A 13,176-nucleotide genomic window follows, 5' to 3' on the forward strand; every position below is an offset into this window, starting at 1 on the left:
CATATGGGACTCATCAGAAGAGCGGGGGCAGGAATGCTGGCCATATGGCAGCAGAAAGGTGTCCACCACTCAGCTTTCCCCTGCTGTGTTTCCAACAGATAATGTAAGAAAACAGCTGATTGGATGACTGCTCCTTCAGACACGTTCTTTACAACCGGCTGAGCAGTAAACCACAATGGCTCAGCAGAACCATAGAGTATGTCAGTGTCTTAGAAGTGTATGTCTAGCCAGAACTTTTTTATTTCCCTCTGTTGGGTTTTTACAGTAATCCAGGGCTCTGTTAGAGACATTCACCACCACTTCAAGATTCACCACCACTTCATGAAATGAAGGAAAATCTGCAACAGGGACATTCAAAATCCATACCCCTGATAGTATACGTTCAAGGAAACACTGCTTTATTTTATGGGTTACTAAATAGATTTTTTTAAGGACAGGCAAGGTTTAAAATATAATTCTAACACATGGAAAGGCAAAAAAGAAATAAAGCTTTAGGCATCACTCATTATAATTATGTATATTATTAAAGCGGAAGTTTAATCTGTATATAATTTGCCCTCACTGGTACCGTCTCTCCCCTCATTAACATGCTAATTAAATTTTAAAGTAAAACTTTTCTATTTTCATTACATAATTTATCATGGAGCCAGATATGTCACCACTAGCGCGCTGTGCTTCTCTATGCAATGCAGATAGATCGTGGCTGTTGGGAGGAGTTGTACAAACTCTCCTCCGTATTTTGCATAACTGTGCAAGACTAAAAAAATGTAGGTTTAAAAAATATCTATCCAATATTTACCGGCGTATAACAAGCACCTTAACTTTAAGAGGGAAGTTTCAGGATTTTTTTTTTTTTTTACGTAGGCACAGTTTACCCTCTATTTTCAGGGTAAAAAAAGTGAGTGTTATACGCCAATAAATAATGGCCCGGATTCCACAAAGCACTTGCGGCGTCGTATCTCCAGATACGCTGCGTAAGTGAAAATGTGCGCCGTCGTATCTGTGGGCCGGGCCCACAAACTAAGATACGCCTAAAAACAGGCTTCATCCCGCCGACGTAGCGTGGGCGCATATTTAGGCTGGACGCATGTGGCGCTCCCATTGACTTTCTATTCAAATTTGCAAATGAGGGAAATGAGGCGATTCACAAAACGTACGTGCGCCCGACGCAGGCTACGCGATGTGCGCGCAAGTTGTACATCCGGCGTAAAGTTATGCCCCATAAAGGAGGTGTAACCCAGCAGCAGACATGCAAAGGTCTGCACCAGGGAACACAAGCCGGTGTATTTTACGGAGTTTACGTTGGACGTGTGTGTGGCTGGGCGTAGGTTACGTTCACGCTGTAGGCAGTGATCCGCCGTAATTTAGGCAGTTGTTCCGACGTAGTTAGGAGCATGCGCAGAGGGATGCGTCCTCGTCTCGGGAAAACATGCGCAGTTGGTGATACGCATCTGTCTGGCGCTCGGCCCATCATTTGCATGGGGGTCACGCCTCACGCCCTCTTCCGCCTTCGAAACCCAGCGCAGTTTCGGCAGCACTGGCTTTGTGAATTCCATGCTTGCCTCTCTGCGTCAGCATAGCGTATATTATTTGCGCTACGGCGGCGTAATGTGCGCCCGCGCTCTGTGAATCTGGGCCACAGTATATATATATATTTTTTTGCCTTTCCACGTGCAAGATGTTAAAATCTGATACTGATTCTAGTCTGTCCGTTTTGCTGTTGGAGATTTTCCCTTACTGGAGAAATCATTGTGACTGGGACCAGAAGCGAGTGGAAATCTCTCCAGTGGAACAGAAGTAAAAAAAATAAAAAATCCAGAACGGATTCAAATGCACGTCCATCTCCTTTACTACGGAAGGAAAGTCTTGGCGGGACCTACACTTTAAGCAGTGTCCTTACTACAACACATAGGATTGTCACAGCTGACCAGAGCCAATAGAGAAACATCTTTGGCACACTTAAAAAAAAGAAAAAGAACTTTAAATCTGTACAACTATCTCATTAAAAAAAAAAAACTTTCTTATAAAATATATACACATATAATTCTTATCTCTATAAAAATACAATCTGGGAAGAACACTTAAGATGGAGAGAAGTCATGTTGGCGGCTCAGTGAGAAAGCTTACAATAGAGGAAATTAGGCGTTTGGGGGGCTTATGGCGTTTTATGCGGTGAAATACAGGCAAGGATTGGCTGCCATTTGGTTACTGTATTTGCACTTGGGTCCTGAGAAGATTCAATTAACACTGGAGCTCTGTGGTCACATCAAGCACAAAACCTGCACGAGACTTACGTAGGGCTCTGAGCCTTGCGGTACCGTTGCTCCGCTCCGGATATGACCCGCCTCTGAGGCTGCTACTCTGCTTTTCTCTTTGCACATATTGTAACTTTTTAAAGGAAATCAGCTTTCAAGATAAAATGAAAAAGTCAGAAATACTGGCACGACATCGGGAATGATTCTGATTAATAAAACAAGCCATCGACTTGCTCTTCTCTTGGTCCTCATTCAGCTTTAAGGCAGGGAAGAACCCAGCTAGCTTCTTAAGTAGCCATGTCTCTTAATCCAGCCTGGCATGTGGAGAGACCCCTCTTCCCAGAATCCTTTGTGTCCATCTCACACATTCCTAGAGAGAGGGGCTTTGGTCTTTTTTTTCCAATAAGACTGACAGTGTTTCTATTCGTCGTTGTCTGGTTTAACATCCAACATGGCATGGAGCTCCTCTGGTACATATCCCAGAAGGCTTTGCAAGTCACATACAAAGCGGTAGACATAGCGCTTGCCGGCCGTCTTGTGAATGATGTTCTTGTCATAGTAGTATCGAAGTCCACGGCTCAGCTTTTCATAGTTCATCTTAGGCTTGTTCTTCCTTTTCCCCCAACGCCGGGCAACCTGCAGGACAGAGAAACAAATGTTATATTTCAAGGGTGGGTTGTTTGAGTAAAGTAACACTGAGGAATACAGAGTTCTGCTTCTGGAAAGTTCTCATCCGGCTGACAATGCTAAAGCGGACTGGCAGAACGACAGCCAACTACCTCAGGGGGTCTGCACAACCTTAACATCAGCTATAAGATGACTGCCCTGTCAGCAGGTACTTACCTCATCTGGGTCGGACAGTTTAAATTCCCAGCCATCCCCCGTCCAGCTGATGAAAGACTGGCATGACTTGTCTGTAAGGAGCTCCAAGAGGAATTGCCAAAGCTGGATTGGTCCACTGCCTAGGAGAGACAGAAGAGAGAGGTCAGCATTGTCTATATATTCCCACCATGATAGATGTCCTCATCACACAATCATAGAGAAGTTATACCCATTCTGACCCACCAGAAATACTACAAGGTACAAAGTAAGGATACAGAGCAGATTGATATGATTTCATGACTTAATTCCATACACTGCGGAATCCCTGTCATAACCCCATATGATCACCAAAGTAGATTTAAACCCCAACTGGATGATATTTTGTTTTCTCAGTACACTGTTCATTATAAACCATTTGATTTACTTTTCCATAAAAGTCTGTTTTCACTTCTCAGTGCTGCTCGTCTCCTTTCACCCTTTTCACTGGGCTGCCCATCTTGGCTCTGGACTTGCTTGCCTATAATGACAACAGTAGACCATCGTCGCTATGAAATGTGTCAGTAGTCAACTTCTGGGGTACATGTGACAATGCAGGAGCACCACTGTGAGTCCTGGACATAGTATGGTTACCCACAGGAAGTGTCTGAACAAAGACTAGCAGTCTGCAGATGTGCGTTAGTGGTGTGCCTGCCCTTATGTCTGTGTTGTTCTCTGACTATAGACATTTCTGATCCTCTACGCTGTAACACCCATGGTGGTTTCTTAATTTCCTCCCTGTAGCCATCTTGTACACTAGAACAATATGTCTACACAAAGGGCACTGCCCATGGGCCTTTGCACTTTATTAGCGAGACATGTGACCGTTGGATTCCTGAGCATGGCGCTGCTCTGGAAAGTCCCGGAGCAACCGCAAATTGGCCGATAACAGCACGCCTCTGTCCTTCGCTGCAACCCAATGACCCATAACCTGAACAGGGTTCAAAGACTGAAACCAGTCAATGGGACTCACATGCTATTCCTGTGCACAATGGAGCCTGTGTTAGGCCGCAGCCAGTAATGGCGGGCGCAGAAACAGACTGATTATGCCCGTCACATGATAGGAATGCGCTGTCCTCACTGGGAAAATATGTCTCCCCATTCAGCTACAGGGGAACCCGGATTCTAAAAATACTGTTGGCCAGAGACAGAACCCCCATTCTACTCGCCAATCACGTTTCTGTCTGGTCTCCAGTCACATAATGGACATTTTATCACAGTTGAAACACAACTGCCTTTAATATGCGCACAGAGAAGGCGCTTGGGGTGGGAAGGGGGTGCATTTCAGATTCAGACACAGAGCAGCATCAAACTGGGCAATGCCACTGGCTCCTTAATAATCTATAATTCACTGGATAGGGATTAAAACGCGTCCTGACCCATGCACACGTTTGGCTCCGTTTTTCAGGCCACAGCTGTTGTGCACAGTGACCGCAAACCCCAAGAGGGCCCTGTGAATGGAAAGTTCCCAGGCTCATGAGAGCGTTTTCTGTTTAAATAAGGAAATATTTCTGCAGATATCACATGGCCTGACACTGGGGTAGTGGCCCCTGCAGAGGCGCCTCTCACCCTCTGTTCTGTGTTTAGTCTTTGTATACAGTAACTTTTATATACACACAGAAAACTGCACATCTGCCAAATACAATTCACTCCATATAATCGGTCTGTACGCCAGCACCACGGCCTACTGCAGCCTCATCACCCCCAATGGCTTCAACCTGAAGCTCATTTAGTAGAGGGTGCATCTCCATTACAAATGTGACAAGGAAAACCTGCAGGGCTTCAACTATTAAGGAACTACAAATCTCAGCTTGTCCTGCAGTGGTCAGCAGGAAGCTCAGAACAACTGCAGGGTCTTGTGGTTCCTTAAAAGCCACAGTGCTGCTTCGCTCAGACACACGCTCCAATCAATGTAAAGATGCCATAGCCACAATGGTCCCTGAATTGCAGAACTAAGTATGGTGTAAACTCTAACTAGATGACATTTGGTCTGCTCTGTGTATCATTAACAGCTGCCAGGGCCACAACTATCATCGGTCCCTGCGGGAGATGGATGCCGTCTGTTACACCCCAAGTCCTAAGACTCCCTGGCCAATAGGGGCTTCCTGATTGACTGGGAGGAGAATGAGGGAGACCATAGTGAATATTCATTCGCTATTGTCACACAAGTGGGTGTGCTCGCCCTAAGCTCACCCTTTTCTGAAGCCTATTAGAGCCTCTGGTTTTAATCATGTGCTTCAAAAAAAAAATAACTCCCATTGGAAACCATGTAGCGCTGGTGCCTCGCATGTAGATTAGGAGACCGGATGAATGGATGGGTGGGGGGAGCAGATGGATGGGCCGCCACTGGATTTAACAATATTAAAAAAAGACAGCCTGCTACAACTTCTATGAGATTTTAGAGATTGGGTTTACATCTACTATAGCGGTCTGTATAAACCTGTATAAACCCCAAACCAAAATATTAATGGATCTGCAGCTCAGAGACTGGCGTGTCTAGAGAGCCTCCCAATGCGTCTTCCTGGCGATGGCTGCGAGGAGAAAGCATGCAATCTTTCCACACTCACAGAGAAGGATAATGTCTTTGTCTGACTTGTGTACATATTTGTGGCTCAGGACAGTGCAGATGTATAGTTTGTATACGTCTTCTGTGTTTAGGAACGAGATTTGTTGCCGAGGGCTGTGTCCATATGTGACCAGCCATTGCTGGAGCACAACCGTGTCCTCGAGGACCGTGCACGGCATGAATTACTGTTTACAGCTGCAGAGAGAAATGAGAGGAGGACATTGCAATCTCTCTTCCTCTGCTGTGTATATAAATAATTATAAATCATTTTCTGCACTTTTCATAACAAGGATTGAAATCATTGCTTACAAAATTAGGGAAAATACTACAATAATTTATAGAAGTAACCAGTATGTGTGTATATATATATATATATATATATATATATATATATATATATATATATATATATGTCACACACTCACTCACTCAGCAGCCACTTTATTAGGTACACCTTGGTAACACATATTGCTATTCAGCCAATCACATGGCATTTAGACATGGTGAAGATGATTTACTGAAGTTCAAACAGACAATCAGAATGGTGAAGAAAGGGGATTTAAGTGACTTTGAATGTGGCATGGTTGTTGGCGCCAGAAGGACTGGTGTGTGAGTATTTATGTTGATCTACTGGGATTTTCACATACAACCATCTCTCTGGTTTACAGAGAATGGTCCAAAAAGAGAAAATATCCACAGTTGTGTGAACAAAAATGGCTTGATGTCAGAGGAAAATGGGCACTCTGCATTACTGTTGCTTTTCTATCATCTGGACCCAAATAATCCCTCGTTGCAACCAAGACATGAAGAGTACCATCTCTGAATGCACAACACATCGAACCTTGAAGCAGATGGGGGCTACAGCAGCAGAAGATCACACTGGGTGCCAGTTCTGTCAGCAAAGAACAGGAAACAGACTACAATTCACACATGTGAACCAAAAATTGGACAATTGGAGATTGGAAAAACGTTGCCTGGTCTGAATCAAGTCTCGAATTCAACATTCAGATAGTAGGGTCAAAATTTGGCGTAAACACGATAAAAGCATGGATCCATCCTGCCTTGTATCAACAGTTCAGTCTGATGGTGTGAGGGAGATTTTCTTGGCACACTGGACCCCTTAGTACCAATTGAGCATCATTTTAAATGCCACGGCACGGCAAGATCTCAGAGAAATGTTTCCAAAACCATGTTGAATCTATGCCATGAAGAATGAAGGCAGTTCTGAAGGCAAAAGGGGGGTCCAACCTGGTAGTAGCAAGGTCTACCTAATAAAGTGGCCAGTGAGTGAATATATAAACAATGTACCCGGTTCTAAACCATCGATATACAGTATAACCCTCTGATTATATGTACCTTTACTTCCTATCACTTTTATATGTATATTCACTGGATGAATATTGATTGCTCAGAAGTGCTACACTGTGTGTGTGTGTGTATATATACATATATACACACATACACACACACACACCTGTCCCAATATAAGGGAGCTGTCAATTCTATGGGAAGGTGGCAATCCTGCACTGACCATATACTTTTACTCCAAAAGGAACACTCCAAAAAGGACAAATCTGTCATTCAAAATGACTCTGGAGACTCGGCCTGCCTGCTGTAATTCTGCCAGTCACCTCTGCACCCGGCTGCCCACTACCTGAATCCTTTAGAAGCCACTTCTGAATAGCCCTAAGCCTGACAACCTAAAGGCTGCAGTGTATCCTGGTTCCAGCTCCGCCGCCTCTCTGACCCCAGTGATGCTCGAATCGCATACACTGCTTTAGGTTTGCCCAGTATCATGTGACAGAGAAGGCATCCCCTATAAAATTCAGGTTAAGGTGGCAAGGATTTCATTTTATCCAGAATGTTTTCTGGATAATATCAGTTCTCGGATTGGTTTTACTTGCTGCCTGCAGTTCAGTTGCTCTTCAAAGAGAATGCATAATACTTCTAACCAGCAGTTACATCTGATATGTATGTAATATTGTAACTTTCTTATGACAATGCACACATAGATGTGTAGCCGGTGTGCACAGCTGTGTCACACTGCAATCCTGCTACAGATCTCTGTGCTGGGTGGTTAGTAAGTGCAGCATAGGGCGGTGTGTAAAGAGCGTGCGTCTCAGATAATATCACCTCAGTCACACAGAAGGTGTGAAAGTGAATTGTGATGGAAACCTCTCGCCTCTTCTCACATTGCTCAGAGAAACTTATCAAAGTGAAAAATCACGACCCAATTTAAAAAGCTGCAGAAATGGTGCTGAGGGGGCGGACTGAGAAGTGTCTCCACCACCTCGGTCTCATTATCCATACTGGCTGAATGAAGAATCCGAGAAATTCTAAGTATTACACAAGTAGAAATGTCACCATGAGACCACAGATGTGTCTAACTGAGGCCCTTATACTCCAGTTGTTTCCCAATTATGGACCTTAAAATGCCCCCCTCCCCCCACCACACACACACACACACACACAGTAGACTTTCATGTCCTGTTCTTCTATACTCCACTATGTACCTTCCAAATTCCCTCCCACACCATCAAACTGTATACCTCCAAATGTCCTCCCCACTTTGGGCCCCTAGCCCTCTAAATGTTCTCCCTCACTTTTGACTTTATACCTCCATCTATCCCCACCTACTAAACTACACTATGGCCCATAAACCTCCAAATAACTCCATACTTTACCCCACCATGGGCCCGTATACCTTTATACGTCCCCTCTACTATACTTCACCATAGATCTGTGTACCTCCAAATGTCCTTCCTCACTAAGGGACCAAAAAAAACGTTGCTCTGTATACTGCCAAATGTGCCATCTCCACTATGGACTTCTAAATGTCCCCTTCTACTATACCCCACTATGGGGCTGTATACCTCTAAATGTCCTCTTCCTGCATACCATAGCATGGGCTTGTGTTCACCAATGGGCCCATATTCATCAAGATGTAGACCTGCTATACCTCACTACGAACCCATCTATCTTCAACTGTTCCTCTAGTAGACCCCAGTACAGACCTATATACTCTCAAACGTCCTACTATACCCCCCCCCCCCCCTACAGACTGATAGAGCTCCAAATGTTTTCCATACTACACCAAACAATTGGTCTTGTACTTACAAATGCCACCTCACCCACCCACCATACCCCCCAACTGCCTGTACCCTCTGCAGACCTGTATATGTTCCTACATCTTCATATCTCCTCCCATCATACACGCTACATCAGGCCCACTGCTTCTGTCACACATTGTCAGCCTACCTGTGTATCCTGCAAGGGCAGCAGCAGGGATGACTGGCTTGTCTTTATTCAGCTCGGCCCGGTCCCTCACATAGTCCTTGAAGGTTCCTTTTGGTTTGTGGTTGGGCAGTGCAGGTTGGTAATCCTCCGAGTCAAAGCTGTCATACGACGGGACACGCTGCAGGCTATTGTACGAAGACTGGCTGCTCCATGACTGAGTGAGGCGGTCACAGCTGTCGTGACTCTCGATACTCTCAAATGACTCCTGTCCGCCAAGCTTGCCTGTCCACAAACACCAGCCTGTTACTTAAGAAACCTTGACAAAACAACATCTCGCTATTGTGGGGTCAAAGTACTATCTGTTGTGCCTGCATTAAGTGGCATTGACTTGTGGCAAACGGCTCAATCGCCCACAGCAACCAATCAGCTGCTTGCCTTCATTGCACAGCCTGCACTAGAAGCATGGCAGCTAGAAAGTGAGTGGCAACTATGGGTGACACAGACATGAAGATCTTTATGGGTCATGTCCGTCATAATGGACATGCTCTGCAAGAATTTCATATCAGAGGAGTTGGATGTCAGATATTACCCAGTTTAATACGGATGACTAGATTTGGCGAGACACGGAATGAATGTTTTCTGAGTTTTACTGTCTCCCATGTGACCGGCCAGACCCAATACACGTCATATCTGAGATTTAGCTAAACCTGGCATAAGTTGTAAAAATCACAGTGGGCATTAGCACCGTCATGTTGTCTTAAAGGTTCGTTTTTTTATTTTCTATATAGGTTCCTTTAAGCTAGTGCATTGTTGGTTCACTTACCTTTTCCTTCTAAATGTTTTTTTCTTTGTCTGAATTTCTCACTTCCTTTTCCTCCCCAGTAAGCTTTCCCCCATCATCCTGACCTGTTCTGGCTGGGGGTTAGTCTGCGTGCTAGCCCCCTCCCTTGGGACTACATCCCTGGATGGACTAACCCCCAGCCAGAACGGCTCGGATGATGGGAGCAAGTGTACTGAGGAGGAACAGGAAGTGAGAAATTCAGACAAAGAAAAAAGCATTTAGAAGGAAAAGGTAAGTGAACCAACAATGCACTAGCTTAAAGGAACCTAAATAGAAAATAAAAAACTAACCTTTACAACCCCTTTAAATCAGCCAATCACATTCTCTCTATTCATTATTTTACCAGAGTCGGTCACATCTAATTAGTTGCGACCAGTGAATAGTTTTTTTTACTTTGATAACAGAGACATAGAGAATTTTAACTATTGTAAATTTATATGGACTCTTCAGAAGATTCTGAACTGCCTGTCAGCTACACCCAAACAGAACCTACATTAGCATTGCAATACATTGAATTAAAAAAAAATTGTGCCAAATGTCAGAATTCCTAACGAATGAAAATACGTGAACTGTGTGGTGATTTGTATGTCTGTTCTGACTCAGGTATACAATACAGTCTGTGGATCCCTCTTACCTCGGCTGATCCTGCCCACACACATGTTGTCCGGTGACACCACCTCCTGCTTGATAGTGAAGTAGTCTCCCTGGAGAGAGTCAGGCTGTAGGGGGTCTCTCAGGATGGGGGAGGGGTAGTCCGTCTCATATTTCAAAGACAAGAGTTCCTCCGAACTGATGGGGTGGAGGGTCTGGTAGGATTCTGTGATAAAACTGGGCTCTGAGAACTCTGAAGGTGGAACGCACTGTGCATGTTCGTTTCCATAACCTGAAAGGGAGGACAAGGCTGATGTCACGAGAGGATACAAACCATGGCTGATGACATACAAATTAAAACAAATGCTGACCCTAACTGTATTACATTATATAATTATATTATATTCTGGTTTTAGCCTTTTTTCCCCCCTCACTTGTTGCATGTCAGTGCTGCCGATCTATTGCAGCAACTTCTGGTGTAGATGCACTGCAGTGATGGCTGCATGGCATTTCTCAGGTCAAGTTTTTCAAATGATAACGGTGAACCATACCCACATTGAAAGCCATTTGGTGGGGGGCTGGGACAGCACATTGTTAACTGATAACAGAAAGTGCCTGAACAAGGATCATCATGGCAGAATCACCAGGGATTATTTTAAAGAGATTGTAGAGTCTCAAGGTTCTTCACCTTAATGCATTAACGTGGTTGTAAACCCTTACAGACCACTTTAACCTACAGGTAAGCCTAGATTAAGTCTTACCTGTAGGTGCAACAAACCGTGTAGGTTTAATAGATATTTGCTGAAAAGACTGCACCGATGTCTACGGCGCATGCGCACTGAGCATGCCGTTAGTGAAGGCGATCGTGTCGTCTCTAACAGCTCACGTGCGCATGTGCGGGAGTGACGTCATCGCGGCTCCAATCACAGCGCCGGAGCCGCAATACCCAGAAGTCACTCGGGTATTATGGCAGCGGCGGAAGAGAGGAACGAGAGTCGCTTCGATCTCAGGTAAGTAATTCATAATGAGCTAGTATGCTATGCCGCTGTCTGTGTCAATGGACGCAGCAGCGAGATTACCAATATATTGCCAACAATAATACATACTAACTAAACTTCTATGAGATTTTACTAAGTGGGTTTAGCCTGCCCTGTATTAGACATGTCCTTTACTAAAACACTGGCACAAATTCAGATGAGAAGTCTGGCAATGTCAAGTAGAATCCATAGAACATTTATTATTATTTCAACAAGACAAAAGGGGAATCCATTGCACAGCAATGATGACATGCATCAGGCTTTCCCTGACCTGGCAACACACAGCCTACACACAGTAATGTGAGGCTTTCTCACTGGTGTGGAGTGTCGTGCTCGCCCCCTCCCTTGGACTACAGGAGAGTCAGGACGCTCTCTACATTGCAGATAGAGAAAGGAGCCGTGTGTTAGTGGGCGTTCTGACTCTCCTGTAGTCCAAGGGAAGAGGCGAGCACGACACTCCACACCAGGGAGAAAGCCTCGCATTACGGTGTGTGGTTACAGACAGAAGAACAGGAAGTGAGGATTTCTCAGAAGAAATAAGGACATTTAAAAGCAAAATGGAAGGATGAGGTAAGTGAAGGAGGACTGCACTAAGGTAAAGGAAGCTATTTAGGAAAAAAATATTGTACCTTTACAACCCCCCTTTAATGGGGGCACAGACAGCAATAAAAACTGACAGATATTCCCTCTCAACAAATGTTTTGCCTTTAGTTATACTTTAAGCTTGGTGAAATGATGCTCTTAAAAAGGGGTTGTAAACCTTCCTGTTTTTTCACCTTAATGCATCCCATCTGACAGATGTAGAAGGCCTAGTCATGCGCAGAGGGCCTAGTCATGCTACTTATACCAGGGCTCTGGAAATACTCACTGATAAAGTAGTCGGTGGTGTATCTGGGCTCGTGATAGGCGGGGGCCATCTCGCTTGTCTGGTACAATTTGGAGTCTAACAAAAGTGACCAGAAAAAAAAAAAAGCATTAGACAAGGAACCATACATCGCTTTTTATCTTAGCAGACATAAATGGCAATTTTATTAAAGCATGGCGAGAATTATGACATAACTAACATAGAAAGTACCATATGCTCACTGCCTGCATCACTGTCATATGACAAGAACACAAAGAGATCACACATTTCTGAGACCGGCAGTCATGATACTTCACAGTGTAATTATACTAGAAGGGTTGTCCGGGAGTTCACAGATTTTTGCTTTGATATAAGGATTGGTAGCTTTAGTTTTTACTTCTGTCTGCTGGAAAAGCATCCAGTTCAATGAGAGGCCTTTATAATGATGGGACAATCTCTTGGTTGAGCAGATGAATTGTGTTATCCATGTTGTAGCAGACCTTCATCCTCAGTGGCATAATCTGCTTATTCAAGGTGCCCCCTATCCCCCCTCCTACGCTGCGTAAAAGTACCCATGTCGGCAAACTTAGATACTGTAGTATACTTACCTTTCCTAGACTTCTGTAGTGCAGGGGGTGACATCATCCTCCAGACAACAAGATACCTGGGAATGCTGAGTAGCCCAAATCTCAGGGGAATGTGCTGCAGCGTAGTGCAGGAACACCTACTTGTGAGATTTGGGCTATTTAACACTCAACCTGAATAGACAGACCTCGACACCGAGGAGGAAAGTCAACTATAATACAATGATTTTATCTCTAGGAATGTGTCTGTTTTAAAAAATTCACTACATTAAAGTTTAAGCAGAAACACAAATGTGTCACCGCCAAGCAACTGCGTTAGTTTGTGGTAGATCAACGTTTTCTGATTACCCGTTTTCTCAGTGC

The 13,176-nt window shown here is 44.4% G+C and overlaps 1 protein-coding gene across 2 annotated transcripts in view; it reads right to left on the reverse strand.

The window, feature by feature from the left end:
• Window positions 1–1,654: 1,654 nt before the first annotated feature.
• Window positions 1,655–13,176, reverse strand: part of ETS1 (ETS proto-oncogene 1, transcription factor) — a 33,064-nt gene continuing 21,542 nt past the window's right edge. Inside the window, exons 4-8 of one of the 2 annotated variants that reach the window (XM_040326202.1) lie at window positions 12,254–12,328; window positions 10,392–10,640; window positions 8,938–9,198; window positions 3,099–3,217; window positions 1,655–2,891 (exon numbers count right to left, since the gene is read on the reverse strand). In XM_040326202.1, the coding sequence (XP_040182136.1) occupies window positions 2,676–2,891; window positions 3,099–3,217; window positions 8,938–9,198; window positions 10,392–10,640; window positions 12,254–12,328 (920 nt within the window). In that variant the 3' untranslated portion in view covers window positions 1,655–2,675. The remainder of the gene's footprint in view (window positions 2,892–3,098; window positions 3,218–8,937; window positions 9,199–10,391; window positions 10,641–12,253; window positions 12,329–13,176) is intronic. The other variant, XM_040326203.1, reaches the window with a different exon arrangement.

Source organism: Rana temporaria, chromosome 10, assembly GCF_905171775.1.
Source record: "Rana temporaria chromosome 10, aRanTem1.1, whole genome shotgun sequence".
Lineage (NCBI taxonomy): Eukaryota > Metazoa > Chordata > Amphibia > Anura > Ranidae > Rana > Rana temporaria.